This window comes from Cydia strobilella, chromosome 24 (assembly GCF_947568885.1).
Source record: "Cydia strobilella chromosome 24, ilCydStro3.1, whole genome shotgun sequence".
Classification (NCBI taxonomy): Eukaryota; Metazoa; Arthropoda; class Insecta; order Lepidoptera; family Tortricidae; genus Cydia; species Cydia strobilella.
This window is the reverse complement of record NC_086064.1, coordinates 5,919,233-5,944,905: the sequence shown is the minus strand read 5'-3', so window position 1 is coordinate 5,944,905 and position 25,673 is coordinate 5,919,233. Positions and strand designations below refer to the sequence as shown.

General features: G+C 49.7%; 1 protein-coding gene and 2 pseudogenes across 1 annotated transcript; all 3 read left to right on the top strand.

Annotated features, from left to right (window-relative positions):
- The first annotated feature begins 416 nt into the window (after nucleotides 1-416).
- On the top strand, nucleotides 417-833 carry LOC134752334 (histone H3). The gene has a single exon (XM_063688007.1). It carries the CDS (start codon nucleotides 423-425, stop codon nucleotides 831-833), a length of 411 nt encoding a protein of 136 aa, XP_063544077.1. The 5' UTR covers nucleotides 417-422.
- An 866-nt stretch (nucleotides 834-1,699) lies between these two features.
- LOC134752477 (uncharacterized) lies at nucleotides 1,700-25,673 on the top strand (annotated as a pseudogene).
- Nucleotides 15,359-22,868, top strand: LOC134752333 (histone H2B-like; annotated as a pseudogene).

The following is a 25,673-nucleotide window of genomic DNA, read 5'->3' as shown; positions in this document are numbered from 1 at the left end:
CCTAACCTAACCTAACCTAACCTAACTCGATCAAACCTAACTCCGCGAAACCTAACATAACCTGACCTAACTAGATTGAACCGGCGATCGAGGCGAATTTAGATAGCGATGACTGTTATTTAAATGAAATATATGTATGTATGTATGTATGTATTTATTTTATTTATTTATTTATTAATTAATATTAATATTCAATAATATTATTGTTATTCTAATCAGAAATTTTGTGTTGGTGAGAAAGGAAGAGGGGCGAGGGGGACGTGTATGTGAATTTTATAGCCCTCTCGCTCACACGGACACTAACCCCGTCCCTTTCCGACCAGCCAGCACGTATAAATAGCGTCTCGCTGGCGAAAAATCGCTTATTCCCTCTCGTGACTCGTTAACGTAACGTACACGCACGCGTATTATTATTATTGACAATGGCCCGTACCAAGCAGACCGCTCGTAAATCCACCGGTGGTAAAGCGCCCCGCAAACAGCTCGCCACCAAGGCGGCCCGCAAGAGCGCGCCCGCCACCGGCGGCGTCAAGAAGCCCCATCGTTACAGGCCCGGCACCGTCGCCCTCCGTGAGATCCGTCGCTACCAGAAGAGCACTGAGCTTCTGATCCGCAAGCTGCCCTTCCAGCGTCTGGTGCGTGAGATCGCTCAGGACTTCAAGACCGATCTGCGCTTCCAGAGCTCTGCCGTTATGGCTCTCCAGGAGGCCAGCGAGGCTTACCTCGTCGGTCTCTTCGAGGACACCAACCTGTGCGCTATCCACGCCAAGCGTGTGACCATCATGCCCAAGGACATCCAGCTGGCTCGCAGGATCCGCGGTGAACGTGCCTAAACCACCACGTTTATACTGGCACGGAGCAACATCACAGGACGCAGTCTGCGCGAACGCATACGGTTACGTTACGCGTTTTGCGTCTGGACGTGCGAACGTGACGCTTCTGTCAGTCATATATCAAAAGGCCCTTTTCAGGGCCACACATGATTCTAAAATTCACAATTGTTTCTTTGAACAAACACTTGCGTAGATAAATCGATCACTGCATGGTCATTACAAAAAATAAATAAATAAATATATAAATTTAATTTACACATAACCAACCGTACACAAAATGTACGGAGGTATATATGAAATTTAACTACGATACACGAAATACTACTATACTGTAAGGATTATTTAAGAAAGAACTTATTTCCTATCCTATAATAATAGGAGTTAACACACTAATATATTGGAAAGTAAATTAAAATCGTCACGTGACTCTCATATTAAGCGCTATTTTAAGACATCAAATTTTATTATATCGACAAAATTATTACCACTGATTGAATGCTTACAAAAATATTAGAGGAGAAGAATCCTTCACAAGAGGATCTAATCCGTAAGCCGACCACCGTTTTTATAGTATATATTATGCCCTACGTTCAGGTATCCAAAATTTATTTAAATATCATATAATATGAAATTATTTATCAATAGGTATATATAATATTATATTTCTTTAGATATATGAAAAGTAAGTCAAATAATAATGCTCTGATATATCTTACCCCGTCCCCCTTCGCCCCGCAATAGGGTAAAACGTATAAATAGCGGCAAAATGATGGCTAGCTAGCTATTCCACTCGTGTCGACGCGCGGCGCAAGTCGTGTGTTGAGTATTCCGTTCGAGAAGTCTAATCTCTACTACAACAAGTCGCAATGACCGGTCGCGGTAAGGGAGGTAAAGGTCTGGGGAAAGGAGGAGCCAAGCGCCACAGGAAGGTGCTCCGTGATAACATCCAGGGTATCACCAAGCCCGCCATCCGTCGTCTCGCCCGCAGAGGTGGCGTCAAGCGTATCTCCGGCCTGATCTACGAGGAGACCCGCGGTGTTCTCAAGGTGTTCCTCGAGAACGTGATCCGTGACGCGGTCACCTACACCGAGCACGCCAAGAGGAAGACCGTCACCGCCATGGACGTCGTCTACGCTCTGAAGCGTCAAGGCCGCACCCTCTACGGTTTCGGAGGTTAAGCGCTGCACTGTCAGCGTCGTCGCGCGCGATATCGTGTAATATATACTAACGTGGGTATTACCGTATCGCGCAGACGCAAATACAAAAAGGCCCTTTTCAGGGCCGCAAATAATTCTATGATACGATTACGATAAAAAGTTTCTGTAGCGACACAGACGGACAAACAAACTATCAATCGATCTCTACCCATCCTATGTTATCCAAAATATCTATCTATTATAACTACTAATAGTCTAGTATCATCGTAGGTACGTACATTTATTACAATTACTTACTTACCCGGCACCGCGCAACACTTACAAGACCCCTAGACTCCACCAAGCCGCAGATGGCCAACATGACCTCAAAGCCATGATGGCCACCATGATGGCCGCCAAGATGGCCGCCAAAAATGAAGAGAAAAGGCCAGCAACGTAAACGCTGGCCCAAACAGACCGGGCTGTAGTCACAGCCCGCGACAGAAGCCGCCAAAATGGGCCTAGCCCAGTAATGGCCTCCTCACACCCCCCATAGTAGGGGAGTGCAAGAAGACAAAGTATATATATAAGCCGTGTTTAGTACTCGCCAGCGCAGCGCTCCGCTTACACGCGTCCGCTGTATTCTCTTTGCGCAGTTTGTGCGATTTACTAGTTTACTTTAATTATATTTACTTACTTGACGATTAATAAATAAATATGGCCGACACCGCAGTTGCTGCCGACGCTCCCGCCCCGGCGACGCCCGCGAAGAAGCCTAAGGCGTCCGCCTCCGCTGGCGCTAAGAAGCCTAAGGCGAAACCCACCCACCCTAAGACGTCCGAGATGGTTAACAGCGCCATCAAGGAGTTGAAGGAGAGAAGCGGTTCGTCCCTGCAGGCTATCAAGAAGTACATCGCCGCCCAGTACAAGGTCGACGCCGAGAAGCTGGCCCCTTTCATCAGAAAATATCTGAAGAGCGCAGTCGAATCCGGCGCACTCATTCAGACCAAAGGCAAGGGCGCGTCCGGCTCCTTCAAACTGGAGTCGAAGTCATCATCGGCCGGCAAGAAGCCCGCCGCGGCCAAGAAATCTAGCGCCGCTAAATCTTCAGCCGCCGCTAAGAAGCCCGCCGCGGCTAAGCCCGCTAAGGCGAAGAAGGCCGCTGCGTCCCCGGCCAAGCCTAAGGCCGCCACGAAGGACAAGAAGGCCGCCGCCGCCAAGAAGAAGCCCGCCGCGAAGAAACCTTCCACCCCCGCCAAGGGCAAGAGCGCCGCCGCGCCTAAGGCCAAGAAGACCGCGAAGCCGCCGACCAAGAAGCCTAAAGCTCCCAAGCCCAAGAAGGCCGCGGCCGCTCCCAAAGCGAAGCCCGCCGCCAAGAAGGCTGCCTCGAAGAAGTAAGAAGACTGCGCCACATTGTCGTCGTCGTACTTACATCGGCCGTGATGGTGGAGGATATGTCGATTGTCGTCGCTATATATCGTATATACGACGACGTGTCGCCTGTTCACACGCCTCTCGTCATACGCCTGTGCGCGTTAAACGCACATCAAAAAGCCCTTTTCAGGGCTAACAAATTTATTCAAAGGTTCATATCGCCTCTGTTTCATTGCAATAAGCACAACACACATACACGAGTCGATCGATCGCAATCAATATTAGAATAAAGGTATATAAAATAAAATAAAATAAAATAAAATAAAAGTCAATCTCAAATCGAGTCTTATGGCAAAAGTCTCAAGATTATTGATGATATTGATGAGATCTCACTGATAAGACTGATTAGGTTAGGTTTTCATGAATACTTACACAGAATATTTTCTTATCGATGGTGAATGATAAATATAACTGTATTATTTGAAGTCTTACATTTACAACAACAACAACAACTACATAAATATAAGTATATAATTTACGGAATATTTTGTTAATTGTGTTATTTTTATTAGTTAGTTATACTTTGATGTATAAATTGAAATGTTTTTATTTTATATTTCTAATTTGCGCTCTTGCACGCGACTCGTTGATTGGTCGATCGGGCTCGTGTTATGTCGGCTCGTTGTATCCCCACTATCAGCGTACACCGTGAACGTATAAAATAAAGGCAACTACTAAAAAAAAGCGTATACACTCGCAAGCAAGCAATCGTGCTCTCGTTTCGTGTGTGTGTAAACTAAACTTAAATCTCTCTTTAAACATGTCTGGACGCGGTAAAGGTGGCAAGGTTAAGGGAAAGGCAAAGTCCCGTTCTAACCGTGCCGGACTTCAGTTCCCCGTCGGTCGTATCCACAGGCTTCTACGCAAGGGCAACTACGCCGAGCGCGTCGGTGCCGGTGCCCCGGTGTACCTAGCCGCCGTCATGGAGTACCTGGCCGCTGAGGTTCTCGAGTTGGCAGGCAACGCCGCTCGCGACAACAAGAAGACCAGGATCATCCCTAGGCATCTCCAGCTGGCGATCCGCAACGACGAGGAGTTGAACAAGCTCCTCTCCGGTGTGACCATCGCCCAGGGTGGTGTGCTGCCTAACATTCAGGCCGTGCTCCTGCCCAAGAAGACCGAGAAGAAGGCTTAAGTGTACTCACTTCTCATCAGGCTACATCTATAGCGGTAACACCCGGCGATTGGTGAATGTGGCCTCTGTTATATTCCCGCCCGAGTGACCGTTACAAAAGGCCCTTTTCAGGGCCACAATATGATTCTGTGATAACGTTGTAAGTTTCATGGCATAACGCATACGTGTACGATGTCATTCGATCGATCAATATAATTATATCATATACATATATATGAACGATGAATATCGATTAATTATAATATAATTACGGTAAGTAGATAATTCTGAATTCTAATGAGATTATTTTTCTGATTGCAAAACACATCACTACACACGTCTCTAAATGAGAGACTTGAGACTTCGTCGTCAAGAAGTATAATAAATAAACGACAAATAAAGGTAATGTGATTGTTGAGCGTAGACTGTTTTTCTTGAAGCTCGTACGCCGAAGACTGGAACGCGCTGACCGAAGTGAAGCTACCGCTGCCAATTACCTCAGAAATACCACCACCATGTTACCGGGTTAGTGTGAGGGTTAGTAAGAACACTTATTTTAGGGTTAATAAGATGTTAAGTGTAGAGGTGTTGTAGAAAGACTGACGAGGCTAGGTTGGGCAGTCATATTTATATGAGAGCGCGACCGCGCCCCGCCCACTGTGTCACGTGGGTGTGTTGTGCAGAGTCAGTATCCATTTATTGGCCAATCAGCTTACGCTATTTTACAAAGTTAGGGAATAGGTAATATTTATTGTGGGACATTGATTCTTATAACTATGCACAAAAAAGAAGTAAAACATATAAAAGTAAAAACATAAACACACGAAATGGAAATAAAACAGTTATCACACAAACAGAATATAAAACAGAATCGTCAATTATTTACACGTTATTTTATGCCTAGACCTACTTATACCTATTCGCGACAGTTCTCCCCCACGTGTGTCAACACCGTATATAGTAGAGGAGCGTGTAGGAATAAGCCTGGAAACTGGGCAGCGGACGTCACCTGCGCTCGTGTGTACAATGGCTACTCTTATGTGGCCATCTGGGCCGTGAAAGAGTTGTGCGATTTCGCCTCTAGACCATTTACTTTGTGGCACGGAGCAGTCGATTACTGTGACGCTGTCGCCTACGTGCAATTTCTGTTTCTTGCTGTGTGAGTCGGGTTTATCCGTAGCTGCCGCGTTATATACTAGTGGATTCGTTTGAGGCCTTTCTAATGGTAAGTCGCCCACGGGAACCTTGAGGTTGGCCCCGCTACAGGTCCGACACCATTGGCGCTTACGTGATTTATAACGAACACTACCGCGCAGTCCGACTATGTGATATCTATGTTTCAGCTCGCTAATTAATGTCGAGTGATTGCTGTTGCACAGAGTGTGAAAATGATGGATCAACAGTTTGGCGAAGTCTTCCTTAGCGTGCAGGACGGGTACTTGCTTGCTTCCGACGTCTGTCACGATGACTCCGTATTCATCTAATTTTACTGCGATCGCTCGTAGCGGAGATTTTGTCGGTAGCGCGTGCCCAGCTTCCAGGGACTCCATCTCTTCTGGAAAGGCTTCATATTGGCTCCGTTTGATTAGCGATATTTCCGCAATAATCAAATCCCCTTTGTTCATCTCTGTGTCTATTTTCTTAGAGAGCATCTTGGCATTATTTACCTCGGCGGCAACCAGAACCCTAGCCGTGGCCCTAACTAAATGCGTGTATTCGGAAAAACATTTTACCTCAGGTAGGTACTCGAATTTACTTTTAGTTTTCATGTTTGGGCGAACGGACTTCGACACGCGTCGTCGCTTATGACGTATCGCGGCGTTGTCGGCGACGGGCGCGAGCGTGCGTAGTGTGGACGATCGCGGCTTATAATCGCGTTTGGGTTCGGGTTCTACAACCCACCGAGAGGTTGCTCCTATTTGAGCGGGTTTGTTTCGGTCGAATAATGACGCTATTTCCCGTTTTGCAGGTAATATCGGAGTGGTGGGCACGTTCTTGAGCGGGTCTTGGAAGCTTTCGCTCCCCCACGCGAAAGACGTATTGCCTGCACCACTGCCAACGCTTGATATTACTGCGGGCTTATTCGACGCGAAAGAAATTGTATTTACTGCGCTCGTTGTGTTATTACCGTTCGCGGACGCGGCCGCGTTCAACCCGTGTAATAACTTATGGTGGCCTGCCTCGCATTGGCCGACGCCACACGCAACGTATTTACATTTAAATAGTTTATGATGCGCAGATTTTAAACAATTAAAACACAACCTCGCTTCCTTCACTAGCTCCCATCTTTCAGGAATTGCTGCCGCCGTAAATTGTGCGCACGTGTCTACTGTATGTTCCTTTTCACAAATAGGGCACGTATTGCGCGGCGGAGTAGATTCGGACAATTCCTGGCGGAGTCTAGGTTCGGACGGTGTGGTTTGACTACTATCGCGATGTTTCGCGAGCGCGACGGTAGTATACTTTTTATTTTTAGGTTTGTACTCATCTTCGCGTGTATGAGTTTCGTGAATATCTGACTCCGAGCCACTACTACTACTACTATCGCGGGTAGACACGGGGGCGCGAGACCTATTAGGGAGAGTTCGACTCGATCGCTTAGATCCGCGCTCAAAAGACGCCGCATTTACAGTATAGCGCGATGTAGCTGGCCTATGTCGGTTGATGCGTTTGGCTGCAGTGCTAATTTCGTTCAAAAACTCCGATAATGCAACTAGACCGGGAGTTTGACTATTAGACTGCCTATATTTTGCCCATTCGTAACGCACAATCAGATTAAGTTTGTCCACGATTTTGTTTACAAGTTCAGGCGCGTGTAAATACTGCTCTTGTCGCAGCGAACGTATGGTTGCGACGGCATTCGCAATATGTGCGGCGAAGGAAGTTATGTTCGCGTTGTCTTCTGACAAGCGCGGCATACGTTTTATATTATGCAACTCCGTTAACACTATTTCCTCCGGGTCGCCGAATTGCCGTTCTAGCGCCTCCATAATTTCGTACGGGTCCTGAACTGTGTACATAATTGATTTCACGGCGGTCCGAGCCTCGCCTTTGAGCGCGCGCCTAATACGACTTACGTTATTGACGGCACTAAACATGGGAGACGTGTCCTCGAACTCTGCCCTAAATGAAATCCATTCGGTTATATCTCCTCCGAATGAGGGTAACTCGGGCGGCTTATGGTAGATAGGTGCATAACTGCCGTGTGGCACCTCTAAATAACGCGGTTGCGGCCTACTAGTACCCCGCTCAATGGCGGCGGCGCGCGGCGGCGGCGCTGTCTCCTGCGGCAAGGGAATTTTACTATTCACGATCGCGACGTCGTGCTCCTGCGGCCTACACTGTTGTCCTACCCAATTCCTAGTACGCCGTTCAGACTCGTCAGCCACGGTACTGCCTCTGTCAGAATTCGCCTCCAATTCGGCGATCTGCAGCTTTAATTTGGCAGTATCGGACTGCTTCTGAGCGACAACTAGAGCGGCTTTATGAACCTCGAGCTCGGCCATGAGCACCGATAATTGACTATCACGATCCCTATTTACCGATTCGCGACCTCTGATTGATCCACGAACAGACGGCGCCCGCGGCGGCGGCGGCGCGACCACGGGGTCTTTATTTACTAGCGTATTCGACCTACTGCGTTCTACTACCGTATCTTCGAATGCGTTCGAGTGTACCGAATTGTTGTCTATCTCTCCACCGCTATTCACTTGGTTGCCGGTGGAGCCTTTGCTCCATGTATGTGTCTCGGTAGACGTGGTCTTGCCGGACGAGGGGGTAGGGGTCTCTGTGGGCGCGGGGGCAGGCGGGCCCTTAGCGCGCGGTCGAAGATTTCTCGTACTCTTCGTAGACATCTTCTTCTTTCTTGACACATACGCGGGGGTCCCTAACTATATACAAATTTACCTGCCTAACACCTATGCCCTGACGCCACAGAGCGCAACGTCAGTGCCCCTAAGCGTAAATCCCTCGGTGCACTGAATCTCCCGCAATGACAAAGTGCAATGCCTAGAGCGTTCGAAAGCAGTGTGATGGCATCACCATGTGACACATGCAACGAAAGTTGCCAGGACGCGTGAGTGGAGGAAAACCTACAACACAGCACGGTCCGACCGGCAAGCCGGTTTGGTGGGGTATGGAGGGGTAATTGGGTAAGGGTCTGAGCCGAAGCGTACTTCAAGGCTCAGCGCGTTCGTTTTTCAAGCTTCTTTTTTCTATCTGAGTGGAGAAAAATCTCGACACTCAGCGCGTACTTGTTTCTTTGTTCTTTCTTCTATCTGAGTGGAGAAATTCTCAACACTCAGCGCGTACTTGTTTCTTTGTTCTTTATCCGGCTCGAAGGACCATAATTGTTGAGCGTAGACTGTTTTTCTTGAAGCTCGTACGCCGAAGACTGGAACGCGCTGACCGAAGTGAAGCTACCGCTGCCAATTACCTCAGAAATACCACCACCATGTTACCGGGTTAGTGTGAGGGTTAGTAAGAACACTTATTTTAGGGTTAATAAGATGTTAAGTGTAGAGGTGTTGTAGAAAGACTGACGAGGCTAGGTTGGGCAGTCATATTTATATGAGAGCGCGACCGCGCCCCGCCCACTGTGTCACGTGGGTGTGTTGTGCAGAGTCAGTATCCATTTATTGGCCAATCAGCTTACGCTATTTTACAAAGTTAGGGAATAGGTAATATTTATTGTGGGACATTGATTCTTATAACTATGCACAAAAAAGAAGTAAAACATATAAAAGTAAAAACATAAACACACGAAATGGAAATAAAACAGTTATCACACAAACAGAATATAAAACAGAATCGTCAATTATTTACACGTTATTTTATGCCTAGACCTACTTATACCTATTCGCGACAGTTATGGCTCAGAGCTATTACTTGCTCATCTACAGCAGTCTGTCACTGTAACAACAACAATAGTAAATAAACATAAAGCTATACATTTAATTAATATAATTGTTATCCGCCTACGGTTTTGAACAAAACTGATGATGGTATAATCGATGGTACGGCATATGATGTTCATAATTTTTTTTTTTTTTTTTTTGATATATTTTATAATCAAAATAATAATACCTATATGTAAGTAATATCAATACGCGCTTGCTCTCACTCCCCACCATGCCGACCGACGATACTAATGATGCACGAACGCTATTGGTCGAGATACCGCGAGCGCGACGCTCGATCTTTAATCCCCTATTTACCGTTCTCCGCTTTAACAAAATGAGCGCAACAACGACAAAATTTTTATAGATATAATAATATAGATATAATGAGTCGCAACTGTGACGTTGACGGGAACGCACGCGCTTGAGCACGCTCTCGAGACTTACGCACCCTACCCAACTCACTAGTTGTCGTGTGTTAACGCCAGTGTTGTGCAAGTACATAATAAATAATAATAAAGGCGATTTATTATTATTTATTATTTTAAATTCAGTGGCCCCCAGTGTTGAAAAGACCTCGCTGAGATCGTTTGCTGGTGGAAACCTAACGGTGCCAACTAAAGCCACCAGGCGCTAGCGGGGCCGTTTGTCGGTGGTGCCACAAACGGGGTTTACAAGCCCAGTCTCAACCCACTGCCATCTGTATTTTATCTTGTGCTCACGCCTGTGTTAATTACAGGTCAACACGCCGACACCGCACACACACGCCACAGCCATGGGCATCTATAGGACGCCTACCAAGGAGACGAAGGCCACATCGGAGGAGGACTCGGCCGCGGCAGCGGCCTCGACGGGGGTGATGCGACCTCAGGCCAACGACCAGCTCACGCCAACCCCTTCTCCGGACGTAACGGAGTGCACAAAGCCAAGGCGCTTACCAGCTTGTGGGAGCTACACGGGGTCTTCGGCGTCAAGTGACTCGGAAGAGGACCTTGACTTCGAGGACTCCGTGGAGGGCTCCGACGAAGGCTTGGGCGCTGAGGCCAGATGCACCTCCGGAACGCCCGGGGACGGGGAGGCGGAGCAGTCAGCGACCAAACAGGTCCCAACACGTTGTGACTTGTCACGCGATGACTCATCACCGCTTGACTTGTCACCACGTGGTGGTAATGCATTACGCGCCGAGAGTCCGCTGCCGCCGCCGCAGCCGGCCGGCAACCTCATCACGCCGGCCAACTCACCGCATCGCCGCCAACAGTCACCTTGCCGCCCTCAGCCCGGCCTCGAGATGACCGGGGCCTCCTGGATGGCGATATTCGAGAAACTCGACAGAGTAGCTCGGGGATCGCTAGACAGTTGCACCCTCGGCCCGCTCGAGGCGGCGCTACTCTCAACCCTGTTGACGCACTCTAGGGCGCGCCAACAGAAGAGGCGACGGGACGAGGACAGCCCGCCGGCACAGGAGGAAAAGCGGGAATGTAACCGCATCACTCCTGTGGCGCGCGGGCCTACTCAACCCGCCGTCTGCCCACAGGTCTCGCAGCCGATGGACACAATGGAGCCAACTACACCCGCCGCCGGAGGCTCACAACAGCCACCGCCACGCAAAGTGCTATTACCCACGCCGGTAGTAAGCGCCAACGCGTACGCGGAAGCGGCCAAATCGCCACCTAAAACCGCCACTTCTCTGCCCACAGACACCGCAACCAGCAAGAAGAAGAAGCAGCAGGCGCCGCCCCTGACCAAGAAGGCCAAACCGCCCCAGATCCTGGCCGAGGTCCTCCCAGACCCGGCCCACCACCTGAGGGCCATCAACAAGCGTCTCGGTTTTGAGGCCAAAACCGAGAACGTCGAACCGACCGGGGTACGGTTCTATCCCAGGACCGGGGAGGAATACCGAGTGGTATTCTCCTACCTCAGCAGCGAGCAGGCCCTCGACCCGAGGATCCAGTTCGTCAAGCATCCGGAGAAGTCAACCCTACCAATGAAGGCTGCAATCCGCGGCCTACCGTCAAGCATGACGGTGCAGGACGTGAAGGACGCGTGCGAAACAGAGGGGTATACTGTATCACATGCACGCTTAATCTCCACAGGCAGAGGACGAGGAGGCACCATCTTCTTCGTCCAGCTCGACGGCACGGAGCGAGAAAACCCTGGTTTTCTGGACCTCACAAGCATCGCGAACATCAACACCAAGGTTCGTGTCGAACCTTGGAGAGGTAAACCCGGGCCACCGCAATGTTATCGGTGCCAGGGCTTTAGGCACTCTTCACAGGGATGCCATCGACCGGTGCGATGCGTGAAATGCGCCCTGCCGCACTTGTCACACCAGTGCACGCGACCGAGAGAGGAGCCAGCAACGTGCGCAAATTGCTACAAAGACCACCCGGGCAATCACAAGCAATGTGAGACATATTTACAGGAGCTGCGCAACTGGCGAGGGGGCACCCGCTCCTACTCACGCCGCCCGCCAACCCGCCGCCCGCAACGAGGCCCGGACACTAGGGCCTCGGACACGCCTAACCTGGTGGAGGAGTCTTCCACAGGCTCCCTAATGGCACCCGCCAACCTGCCGAGGCAACGCCAGCCCGGGCAACGCAGACTGCCGCAGCCACAACACAAACCGCAGAGGATGTCGCAAGCAGAGATCGACACCGCAGCGTTGCGCAGGGACATAGTTGCCGCGGTGCAAACCGCGGTAACTGCGTCCCTGAAACCAACGCTAGACGAGGTAGTGTTAGCTATTAAGTCTCTGTCTAGGCCTGACCAAACTCAGGCCTAGCTCACCCCAGCAATAACGCAAGTTATTCGCCAGCTACACTCTTTTACGGCCTAAAAGAGAAAGATTTAAGGGTAGTATATTGGAACGCGCAGACATTAAGCGGTAAACTTAATGATCTGCGCACTTTTCTCCACAGCCAAGACGTCGACATCATGCTGATTTGCGAGACAAAGTTGAAAGCGTCCAACACGCTTTCAGCCAGTGGGTACATCGTGTACCGCCTCGACCAGGCAAACCCGGAAACCGGGTACGCTTACCGAGGCCTAGCAGTCATTGTCAAGAGGACAATCATCCACCAAATGGTGGACATCGACCAGCCAGCCTCACTATCCGCACTGGGGATAGATATCAAACTACAAAGGCATAATCTGCGCTTGTTTGCTATCTACAGGCCCTGCGGACACTGCCGACCGGCAGAGATGCGCGCCGACCTCAAACGACTACTGGTGGACTCCCCCGTGCCGACCATCCTGGCCGGGGACTTCAACGCCGAGCATTCCGCTTGGAACTCCTCCGCGCACTCCCAAGCGGGAAACGTTATCTACCAGATCGTGGAGGACCTCGATCTGGTAGTGGGAGGGCCCTACGAGCCCACTCACTATCACGGCTCAGACGTGTACAACAGGGGCACCACCATCGACTTTGCGATCTCTCGCGGAGTCGATACACTCATGAGGCACCAGGTATTTTACGATCTCACATCCGACCATAGGCCGGTGCTCCTGACCATCGCAGACCAACCGACGACGAGACTCAACAGAGGACCCGGACGCCGCTACGACTGGACGGCTTTCACAGAAGCCATGGTAAATTCTCCCCGTACAGGTCCCATATCGACCGCAGAAGAGGTCGATGCAGCAGCAGCCACAATCACCGGAGACATCAAGGCGGCCCTAGCCGAGGCCACCCACATCATCCCGCCCACAGACCGGCGCAAACCGCTCCCGAGGCCGCTTCAAGCGCTTTTGGAGAAAAAGCGCTGGTACAGGAAACAGTGGCAAAGGACTAGGGCTCAGTCGGTAAAGACCGAGCTCAATCGTCTGGAGCGATTGTTAAAGGACAAACTCAACGAGCACAGAGCTGCAAGCTGGGAAGCGCACATCGATAGCCTAACCGATCACGTTCCTTCCATCCACAGGTTATGCAGACAACTCAGCTCGAAACCCGAGCCGATACACCCACTAGAGGACGACACCGACGGAATCCTGAAATACGCAGCCAAGGACAGAGCGGAAATACTCGCTCGCAGCCTTGAGCAGCAATTCAGGCCCTTCCCCGACACAGACCCGCAACACACAGCGGACATCGTACAGCACGTCCGAGACTATCTCAACGTGCCGGTCGAAACCCACGATGATCCAATCTACTTTTCTCCTTCACAGGTCAAGGCGACTATCAGGCACCACTGCAATCCGAAGAAGGCACCGGGCCCCGACGAGATCCCGAACATGGCGCTCCGCCAACTGCCGCTAAACACCTTAGCGGCAGTGGCGCGCCTGTTCAACGGGATCTTGCGGTCGGGGCACTTTCCCACCGTCTGGAAGACGGGACGGGTCATCGTCCTTCCCAAACCCGGGAAGGACAGAAGAAAGCCGGAGAGCTACCGGCCTATCACGTTGCTATGCAACTTATCAAAGGTATTCGAGAGGTTGCTGCTCCGGCACCTCTCGCCACACATCCAACCCAGGCCGGAGCAATTTGGTTTCAGGTCTCAACACTCCACCACGTTGCAGCTCACCCGTGTCCTACACCACATGGGCATGGCGCTCAACAAAAAGGAGTACACAGTCGCTGTCCTCCTAGACATGGAGAAAGCTTTTGACCGAGTCTGGCACGAAGGTCTAATATACAAACTTTCTCTGTCCACAGCACCCCGCCGCATCGTGAGAATCATCGCATCATTCCTAGCAGACCGACGCTTCCACGTACAAGTGGAAGGCACGGTGTCGCAGGACCGCCCAATACAGGCAGGAGTCCCCCAGGGGAGCTGCCTATCGCCCTCGTGCTATGCGCGCTACACCGACGACATACCAGTCGTAGGACAAGCGCAACTAGCCCTCTTTGCTGACGACGCCGCTTACTATGCTTCATCTTTTCAGATGCCGCATGCAGTCTCCAAGATCCAGCCGACGCTCGACGCCCTTCCTGACTGGCTCTCCAAATGGAGGCTATCAGTCAATGTGGGCAAAACGCAAGCGCTCATCACAGGGCAAGCGCGAGACTTGCCCGCACCTCCTTCTCTTTTAGGACAACCGCTCACGTGGTCACCCACAGTGAAATATCTGGGGGTGACCATAGACAGGCGGCTCACCATGCAGAAACACACGGCGGAGACAATCAGACGAGCGAAAACCGCTCGAATGAACCTCCGCCCGGTTTTCTGCAGCAAGCTCCCTGTACGGACCAAAGTCGGTCTGTACAAAGCTTACGTCCGCTCTCGACTAACCTACGCTACACCAGCCTGGTATTCTTTCTTTCTGTTCCAGGTCCAACAAGCAGAGGATGAGGAGCCAGGAGACACTCTCGCTACGGACCATCGTCGCAGCAACCCGATTCGTCAGCAACGCAGCCATCGCCGAGTACCTGAAGTGGCGCAGCCTGGACGAGTTCATCGAGCGTCTCGCGCGGGTCATGTATGACCGCGCGGACAACTGCAGCCACGACCATCTACGAGGGATCGCGCCACACTACACACGACCACCGGACCTACACGGGGCTCGGCATCTCCCCCGAGCCCTCCTACACAACGACGACGACGACAACAACGAAGAAGAGGAAGAAGAAGACGTCGTCGACGACACAACAACACCACACACACTCGGATGACACCTACGAAGCACACGCCAGCCTAAACTGCCGGTCGCCTTCACTGCGGCCCCGAAACCTGGCCCCGCTCAAACGGTATCACCAGGCTAGGGGTTGCGGGGTTGGATAACGGCCGGTAGCGATAAAGCTGGCCTACACCGGATCACACAGCCGTCCAAAAATCGACGGTGGAAGACCGCCCCACGAAGATGGGGCGCGAAAATAGATTCAGTCTCCGCAACAGGGATGTTGAAGAGACCCCTCACACCCTCCCAAAAGGGTATCGAGATGACATACAACAACAAATTTTTATTCCCAGTTCGGCTATCGTACTGTAAGCATCTAACTATATCACAATGCCACCCAAGACTAGCGGTAAGGCCGCCAAGAAATCCGGCAAGGCCCAGAAGAACATCTCCAAGTCGGACTCGAAGAAAAAGAAGAAGCATAAGCGCAAGGAGAGCTACGCCTGTCGTATATAGCTTTTAAGATATTTTTATTGTACGTTTTGTGATTCTCTAATTTTGTGTTTTATTATTGTGTAACTTTCTATGTCTTGTAATCATTGTGTGTTTATGTTTTTATTTTTATATTTCGTGCATAGTTATAAGAATCAATGTCCCACAATAAATATTACCTATTCCCTAACTTTGTAAAATAGCGTAAGCTGATTGGCCAATAAATGGATACTGACTCTGCACAACACACCCACGTGACACAGTGGGCGGGGCGCGGTCGCGCTCTCATATAAATATGACTGCCCAACCTAGCCTCGTCAGTCTTTCTACAACACCTCTACACTTAACATCTTATTAACCCTAAAATAAGTGTTCTTACTAACCCTCACACTAACCCGGTAACATGGTGGTGGTATTTCTGAGGTAATTGGCAGCGGTAGCTTCACTTCGGTCAGCGCGTTCCAGTCTTCGGCGTACGAGCTTCAAGAAAAACAGTCTACGCTCAACAATTATGGTCCTTCGATAGCCGGATAAAGAACAAAGAAACAAGTACGCGCTGAGTGTTGAGAATTTCTCCACTCAGATAGAAGAAAGAACAAAGAAACAAGTACGCGCTGAGTGTCGAGATTTTTCTCCACTCAGATAGAAAAAAGAAGCTTGAAAAACGAACGCGCTGAGCCTTGAAGTACGCTTCGGCTCAGACCCTTACCCAATTACCCCTCCATACCCCACCAAACCGGCTTGCCGGTCGGACCGTGCTGTGTTGTAGGTTTTCCTCCACTCACGCGTCCTGGCAACTTTCGTTGCATGTGTCACATGGTGATGCCATCACACTGCTTTCGAACGCTCTAGGCATTGCACTTTGTCATTGCGGGAGATTCAGTGCACCGAGGGATTTACGCTTAGGGGCACTGACGTTGCGCTCTGTGGCGTCAGGGCATAGGTGTTAGGCAGGTAAATTTGTATATAGTTAGGGACCCCCGCGTATGTGTCAAGAAAGAAGAAGATGTCTACGAAGAGTACGAGAAATCTTCGACCGCGCGCTAAGGGCCCGCCTGCCCCCGCGCCCACAGAGACCCCTACCCCCTCGTCCGGCAAGACCACGTCTACCGAGACACATACATGGAGCAAAGGCTCCACCGGCAACCAAGTGAATAGCGGTGGAGAGATAGACAACAATTCGGTACACTCGAACGCATTCGAAGATACGGTAGTAGAACGCAGTAGGTCGAATACGCTAGTAAATAAAGACCCCGTGGTCGCGCCGCCGCCGCCGCGGGCGCCGTCTGTTCGTGGATCAATCAGAGGTCGCGAATCGGTAAATAGGGATCGTGATAGTCAATTATCGGTGCTCATGGCCGAGCTCGAGGTTCATAAAGCCGCTCTAGTTGTCGCTCAGAAGCAGTCCGATACTGCCAAATTAAAGCTGCAGATCGCCGAATTGGAGGCGAATTCTGACAGAGGCAGTACCGTGGCTGACGAGTCTGAACGGCGTACTAGGAATTGGGTAGGACAACAGTGTAGGCCGCAGGAGCACGACGTCGCGATCGTGAATAGTAAAATTCCCTTGCCGAAGGAGACAGCGCCGCCGCCGCGCGCCGCCGCCATTGAGCGGGGTACTAGTAGGCCGCAACCGCGTTATTTAGAGGTGCCACACGGCAGTTATGCACCTATCTACCATAAGCCGCCCGAGTTACCCTCATTCGGAGGAGATATAACCGAATGGATTTCATTTAGGGCAGAGTTCGAGGACACGTCTCCCATGTTTAGTGCCGTCAATAACGTAAGTCGTATTAGGCGCGCGCTCAAAGGCGAGGCTCGGACCGCCGTGAAATCAATAATGTACACAGTTCAGGACCCGTACGAAATTATGGAGGCGCTAGAACGGCAATTCGGCGACCCGGAGGAAATTGTGTTAACGGAGTTGCATAATATAAAACGTATGCCGCGCTTGTCAGAAGACAACGCGAACATAGCTTCCTTCGCCGCACATATTGCGAATGCCGTCGCAACCATACGTTCGCTGCGACAAGAGCAGTACTTACACGCGCCTGAACTTGTAAACAAAATCGTGGACAAACTTAATCTGATTGTGCGTTACGAATGGGCAAAATATAGGCAGTCTAATAGTCAAACTCCCGGTCTAGTTGCATTATCGGAGTTTTTGAACGAAATTAGCACTGCAGCCAAACGCGTCAACCGACATAGGCCGTCGAACAGATTGCGGAACACAGTAAACACGGTATCTTTTGAGCACGACCCTAGGCGAGCAAGCAGTTCTCGCGATAGGCGTCGCGCCCCCGCGTTTTCCCGCGATCCTAGCACGGAGTCGGAATCAGATTCCCACGATCATTACGTACGCGAAGCGCCGCGTAGTAATAAACCCGCTATCGCGCAAGTTAAGCCTCGCGATAGTAACAAAAAAAAACCCGCGTCGACCGGAGCTAAGCCCAAACAACCGACATCGTCCGTCCCTGTCTCGCGCAGCACGTGCGCCGTTTGCCAGAACGGCCACGAGCACAAAGTTAGCGCGTGTCGTAAATTTTTAGCGGCGACGATTCCTGAACGGTGGGACTTAGCAAAGGGCGCTAGATTATGCTATAGGTGCTTAAACGCGGCTCACCGTAAGTTCAAGTGCAAGTACATCGCGTGCGGAGTTAACCAATGCGAAGCCGGACATCATAAGCTATTACACGGACTGAACGCGGCCGCGCCCGCGAACGATAATAGTACTCCGGCGGCAGCGGTTAATAATATTAGGCTCCCGCAAACGTACCTCAAAGTCATGCCTGTAGAGGTGTCGGGACCGCTAGGTACCGTACAAACCCTCGCGCTGTTAGACGAAGGCGCGGCTATGACTTTGATGCTTCACGAAACGGCCGATAAACTCGCGCCTCGCGTAAAAGGCGAAACTTTGGAAATAGAAGGCATAGGCGGCGTAGTCAGAAATCCAGATTCGTATACGTTACGAGTCGCAATACGGGGTTTTTGTAGCCGACACATGGAAATGATGGAGGTAATCACGATTGGCGATATTGGCATAGGAATGCAGGGCGTACCACGTGACGTAGTCGACAAGTGCGAACACTTGACTAAAATCGCGGACGAATTAAGTTACCCGACCGGCATACCTACCATCGTGATAGGACAAGATAATTGGCACCTCATCATTTCTCGGCAAATTTTAGAGGGCCCGCCTGAGCTTCCTATTGCTAGCCTAACTAGACTGGGCTGGGTTTTACACGGCCCAGATAGAACGCGCCGCGCCGCGGTAAATTTTGTAGGGCACGCACGGCCTAAAACCGCGGACGACGAGGCTTTAGAGCTAATGAAACGGCATTTTGACATAGAATCATTAGGCGTTTCACAAAAGCTACCTCGGGCCGATCCCGACCAGCGCGCGCTAGACTTACTGAAAACCACCTGTGTAAAAATACCGGGGGAGAATAGGTATCGAGCGGGCTTATTATGGCGGACAGACGACGAAAAGCTCCCAGATAACCGAGCGCAAGCATTAAAACGGCTGTACAGTCTAGAACGAAAACTAGACCGAGATGCAACGTTAAAGGCCGAATATGCAAAGCATATGGCTAACTTGCTTGACAAGGGTTACGCGGAGAAAATGGAGTCGCCGCCCCCCCTCGATGCGCCCCGGGTGTGGTACTTAGCGCATTTCCCAACTTTTCACCCGCAACGCGGCAAAATGAGATTAGTGTGGGACGCGGCCGCCACGGCCTACGGACGGTCGCTCAATAGCGCGCTTTTGGCCGGCCCCGACTTATTAGAGTCACTCTTTGGCGTACTAGTGCGTTTCCGCGAGGGTAAAATCGCGGTAATAGCGGACGTCAAAGAAATGTTTTTACAGATCGAGATAATTGAGCAAGATCGCGATGCGTTACGTTTCGTTTGGCGGGGGGAGGACCGCACCTCTCCACCACAAGAATACAGAATGAAGCGGCTTATATTTGGATCGGCAGCGTCGCCGACAACCGCGCTATACGTCAAAAACGAAAACGCAAGAACGCATAGCGAACAATTTCCGATCGCAGCTGAAAAAACAATAAAAAATACGTACATGGACGACATGTTGATCGCGCTCGATACGTCCGAGGACGACGCCAGGCGCATAGTAAACGAGGTTTACGAATTAAATATGCGCGCGTCATTCGAGCTTCGCGGGTTCGCTTCGAATCATCCTGCGGTTATTGCTGACGTAGTTAACAGTAAAGAGGAAACGTCATTGTTAGGCGCTAGCGAGAGCGAACGTACGTTAGGTTTGAAATGGAATCACAAGCGTGACACCTTAGGTTTCAACGTAAACTTTCGCAACACGCCCGAGGACGTACTTAACGGTCAGAAATTACCCACAAAACGACAGGTTACGAGTAGTGCGATGTCAATATTCGATCCGATCGGATACGTAAGCCCCATATCCGTCTTAGGCAAGGCATTAATGCAGGAGATATGGCGCACCGGAATCGGATGGGACTCGCCCATACCCGTCTCGCTCGCACCCGCATGGCGATCGTTCATAGATAACGTACAACAATTACGGGACTTGGAAATTCCGCGACACGTGCCCGCATTTAATAGGGAGGCATATATGCATGTTTTTTGCGACGCAAGTGAAAAAATATATGCCGCGGCCGTGTACCTAGTCAGCGTCAACCCCGAGGGGACTAGAACGTCCGCATTAGTGGCCGCAAAGGCCCGAGTGTCACCTCTCCGGGTAGTTAGTATTCCACGAATGGAATTACAGAGCTGCGTACTAGCGACTAGGTTAGCGGAGACCATAGTCAAAGAGTCAGACTACGTAATAAAGGACAAGTATTTTTGGTCTGACTCCAAAACGGCACTCACGTGGATACGGTCGGACCCACGTAGGTACAAAACGTTCGTCGCACATAGGTTAGCGGAAATCGAGAACACTACCACCCCCGCCAACTGGCGCTGGGTGCCTAGTGCAGCTAACGTAGCTGACGACGCGACGCGCGGTATACCTACGCAATTTGGAGCGAACCACCGATGGTTCATAGGGCCCGATTTCATACGTAAAAGCGAGGAGCATTGGCCGACAGAGAAAACGCCCGCGCCCGTCGCCGATACGGGCGAAGAACGCGTTAACAAGCTCGTATGCTCGGTAGGCGCCGCGAAAAATAAGTTTGAGTACCTGCCGGAGGTATTTAGGTTCTCAAAGTTCGTACGCTTAGTCCGCGCCACCGCTAAAACACTGGTTGCCGCCGAGGTTTTTAAAGCCGCATTGCTTAAAAAGAAACCAGACACAGACATAAATAAGGGGCATTTGAACTTAGCAGAGATATTGCTTATACGCCGGAGTCAACATGAAGCCTTTCCAGAGGAAATCAAGTTAATGGAAACTGGACGGCCGATTCCGAAGAAATCGCCACTCCATAAAATCGCAGTAAAACTCGACAAAAATGGAGTCATCGTGCTGAACGCCAGAATAGATAAAGATGTACACATACCCGTTCTACACGCTAAAGAAGATTTCGTCAAGCTGCTAATACATCATTTTCATGCTCTCTACAATCACGGCAACCACTCAACAGTGATAAACGAGCTGAAACAGAGATATTATATTATCGGTCTGCGCGGTAGCATTCGTTATATAACGAATAAGTGCCAATGGTGTCGGACCTATAAGGGGACCACACTCAAGGTTCCTGTAGGCGACTTACCACCAGAGAGGCTCCAGGCGAATCAACCGCCATTTACCGCCGCAGCCGTAGATTTATTTGGCCCAATGAATATTACGATAGGCCGCCGCCGCGAGAAAAGATGGGGCGTATTATATACTTGCCTCACTACCCGAGCTGTGCACTTAGAGCTTGCCGCCTCACTTTCGGCATCCTCTATGATACTCTCACTGCGCAGAATGATAGCTCGGCGCGGCACGCCTACCGTTCTGTACTCCGACAACGCAACTAACTTCTACGGAGCAGAACGAGAAATTGCAGAGGCCAAGAAAACGCTGCCAGACAGTCTAAAGCCATTCCTGACTGAACGAGCGATCATCTGGAAAAAGATACCGCCTGGCAACCCTTCCGCCGGCGGTGCATGGGAACGACTCGTGGGCAGCGTGAAAACTGCACTGAAAGCTACACTAAAAGAGAGAGCACCTCATGAAGAAGTTCTACATACGCTGCTTCTAGAAGCCGAGCACGTAGTGAACTCCAGACCACTGACACCTGTGAATCCAGACCTAGATGTCGAGGCTCTGACGCCGAACCATTTTCTCATCGGCCGGTCGAGCGCAATGGCACCGCTGGGCGTCTTCACAGACAAAGATATGTCACTGTCGTCATGGAAGACAGCGCAGAACTTAGCCGATCACTTTTGGAGGCGCTGGCAAAAAGAATACAGACCCAGCCTCCTCCCTCGGCCCAGTGCTCACCAGAACGTGCGGAAGCTAAATATAGGCGACATCGTCATCGTAGCGGACAGCTCTATGCCACGAGGAACATGGCCTAGAGGCGAAATCGCACAACTCTTTCCCGGCCCTGATGGCCACGTAAGAGTAGCCATTGTTCGCACCCGAGCGGGTGAAGTCCGTCGTCCAGTTTCCCGGCTTATACCTATATACTCCACGAATGGAGACGGTGTTGGCACACGCGGGGGAGATTGTCGTATATAGCTTTTAAGATATTTTTATTGTACGTTTTGTGATTCTCTAATTTTGTGTTTTATTATTGTGTAACTTTCTATGTCTTGTAATCATTGTGTGTTTATGTTTTTATTTTTATATTTCGTGCATAGTTATAAGAATCAATGTCCCACAATAAATATTACCTATTCCCTAACTTTGTAAAATAGCGTAAGCTGATTGGCCAACAAATGGATACTGACTCTGCACAACACACCCACGTGACACAGTGGGCGGGGCGCGGTCGCGCTCTCATATAAATATGACTGCCCAACCTAGCCTCGTCAGTCTTTCTACAACACCTCTACACTTAACATCTTATTAACCCTAAAATAAGTGTTCTTACTAACCCTCACACTAACCCGGTAACATGGTGGTGGTATTTCTGAGGTAATTGGCAGCGGTAGCTTCACTTCGGTCAGCGCGTTCCAGTCTTCGGCGTACGAGCTTCAAGAAAAACAGTCTACGCTCAACAACGCCATTTACATCTACAAGGTGCTCAAGCAGGTCCACCCCGACACCGGTATCTCCAGCAAGGCCATGTCGATCATGAACTCTTTCGTGAACGACATCTTCGAGCGCATCGCCGCCGAGGCCTCCCGCCTCGCTCACTACAACAAGAGGTCCACCATCACCAGCAGGGAGGTGCAGACATCCGTGAGGCTCTTGCTGCCCGGTGAGCTCGCCAAGCACGCCGTCAGTGAAGGCACCAAGGCCGTCACCAAGTACACCAGCTCCAAGTAAGCGCGTCCGTCGTTCCTCGTATGCTATCTGTCTTCTCAATACACTTTTAGTGTAATGGGTTTAGGTAGTTCGTATTGCGACACGACACGCTGCGAGAGTGTGGTTTGTACAACAACCAAAAAGGCCCTTTTCAGGGCCACAAATACGTTCTGAATATATAATATAAGAAGTTTCTAGATAGCCGTGCATACGGTGTCAATCGGTAGATTAATATCAATTACACACATTATCAACACGAAAGCTGTGTCAACATGTAAGGGTATTAAATAAGGAATCAACAATAATAACACATACGCTTAGTGTATGCATATATCTAATACTAGATATGTGTAACGTGAGACGTTATGGATATTAATTTAAATTTAGGTTAGGTTTTTATAAAACATAAAGTTATGTTAGGTTTCGCGGAGTTAGGTTAGGTTTTGAATGACATTATAAAAAAAAGTTAGGTTTGATCGAGTTAGGTTAGGTTAGGTTAGGTTTTGAGTGACAAAAAAAAACCTAACCTAACTTTGACCTAACTCGATCAAACCTAACTCCGCGAAACCTAACATAACCTGACATTATAAAAAAAAAGTTAGGTTTGATCGAGTTAGGTTAGGTTAGGTTAGGTTTTGAGTGACAAAAAAAAACCTAACCTAACTTTGACCTAACCTAACCTAACTCGATCAAACCTAACTCCGCGAAACCTAACATAACCTGACATTATAAAAAAAAAAGTTAGGTTTGATCGAGTTAGGTTAGGTTTTGTATGACAAAAAAAAAAAAAAAAAAAAAACCTAACCTAACTTTGACCTAACCTAACCTAACCTAACCTAACTCGATCAAACCTAACTCCGCGAAACCTAACATAACCTGACCTAACTAGATTGAACCGGCGATCGAGGCGAATTTAGATAGCGATGACTGTTATTTAAATGAAATATATGTATGTATGTATGTATGTATTTATTTTATTTATTTATTTATTAATTAATATTAATATTCAATAATATTATTGTTATTCTAATCAGAAATTTTGTGTTGGTGAGAAAGGAAGAGGGGCGAGGGGGACGTGTATGTGAATTTTATAGCCCTCTCGCTCACACGGACACTAACCCCGTCCCTTTCCGACCAGCCAGCACGTATAAATAGCGTCTCGCTGGCGAAAAATCGCTTATTCCCTCTCGTGACTCGTTAACGTAACGTACACGCACGCGTATTATTATTATTGACAATGGCCCGTACCAAGCAGACCGCTCGTAAATCCACCGGTGGTAAAGCGCCCCGCAAACAGCTCGCCACCAAGGCGGCCCGCAAGAGCGCGCCCGCCACCGGCGGCGTCAAGAAGCCCCATCGTTACAGGCCCGGCACCGTCGCCCTCCGTGAGATCCGTCGCTACCAGAAGAGCACTGAGCTTCTGATCCGCAAGCTGCCCTTCCAGCGTCTGGTGCGTGAGATCGCTCAGGACTTCAAGACCGATCTGCGCTTCCAGAGCTCTGCCGTTATGGCTCTCCAGGAGGCCAGCGAGGCTTACCTCGTCGGTCTCTTCGAGGACACCAACCTGTGCGCTATCCACGCCAAGCGTGTGACCATCATGCCCAAGGACATCCAGCTGGCTCGCAGGATCCGCGGTGAACGTGCCTAAACCACCACGTTTATACTGGCACGGAGCAACATCACAGGACGCAGTCTGCGCGAACGCATACGGTTACGTTACGCGTTTTGCGTCTGGACGTGCGAACGTGACGCTTCTGTCAGTCATATATCAAAAGGCCCTTTTCAGGGCCACACATGATTCTAAAATTCACAATTGTTTCTTTGAACAAACACTTGCGTAGATAAATCGATCACTGCATGGTCATTACAAAAAATAAATAAATAAATATATAAATTTAATTTACACATAACCAACCGTACACAAAATGTACGGAGGTATATATGAAATTTAACTACGATACACGAAATACTACTATACTGTAAGGATTATTTAAGAAAGAACTTATTTCCTATCCTATAATAATAGGAGTTAACACACTAATATATTGGAAAGTAAATTAAAATCGTCACGTGACTCTCATATTAAGCGCTATTTTAAGACATCAAATTTTATTATATCGACAAAATTATTACCACTGATTGAATGCTTACAAAAATATTAGAGGAGAAGAATCCTTCACAAGAGGATCTAATCCGTAAGCCGACCACCGTTTTTATAGTATATATTATGCCCTACGTTCAGGTATCCAAAATTTATTTAAATATCATATAATATGAAATTATTTATCAATAGGTATATATAATATTATATTTCTTTAGATATATGAAAAGTAAGTCAAATAATAATGCTCTGATATATCTTACCCCGTCCCCCTTCGCCCCGCAATAGGGTAAAACGTATAAATAGCGGCAAAATGATGGCTAGCTAGCTATTCCACTCGTGTCGACGCGCGGCGCAAGTCGTGTGTTGAGTATTCCGTTCGAGAAGTCTAATCTCTACTACAACAAGTCGCAATGACCGGTCGCGGTAAGGGAGGTAAAGGTCTGGGGAAAGGAGGAGCCAAGCGCCACAGGAAGGTGCTCCGTGATAACATCCAGGGTATCACCAAGCCCGCCATCCGTCGTCTCGCCCGCAGAGGTGGCGTCAAGCGTATCTCCGGCCTGATCTACGAGGAGACCCGCGGTGTTCTCAAGGTGTTCCTCGAGAACGTGATCCGTGACGCGGTCACCTACACCGAGCACGCCAAGAGGAAGACCGTCACCGCCATGGACGTCGTCTACGCTCTGAAGCGTCAAGGCCGCACCCTCTACGGTTTCGGAGGTTAA

What these genes read in the sequence shown, in the direction of transcription:
- LOC134752334 (XM_063688007.1), top strand. Translation starts at nt 423, where the DNA reads ATGGCCCGTACCAAGCAGACCGCTCGTAAATCCACCGGTGGTAAAGCG.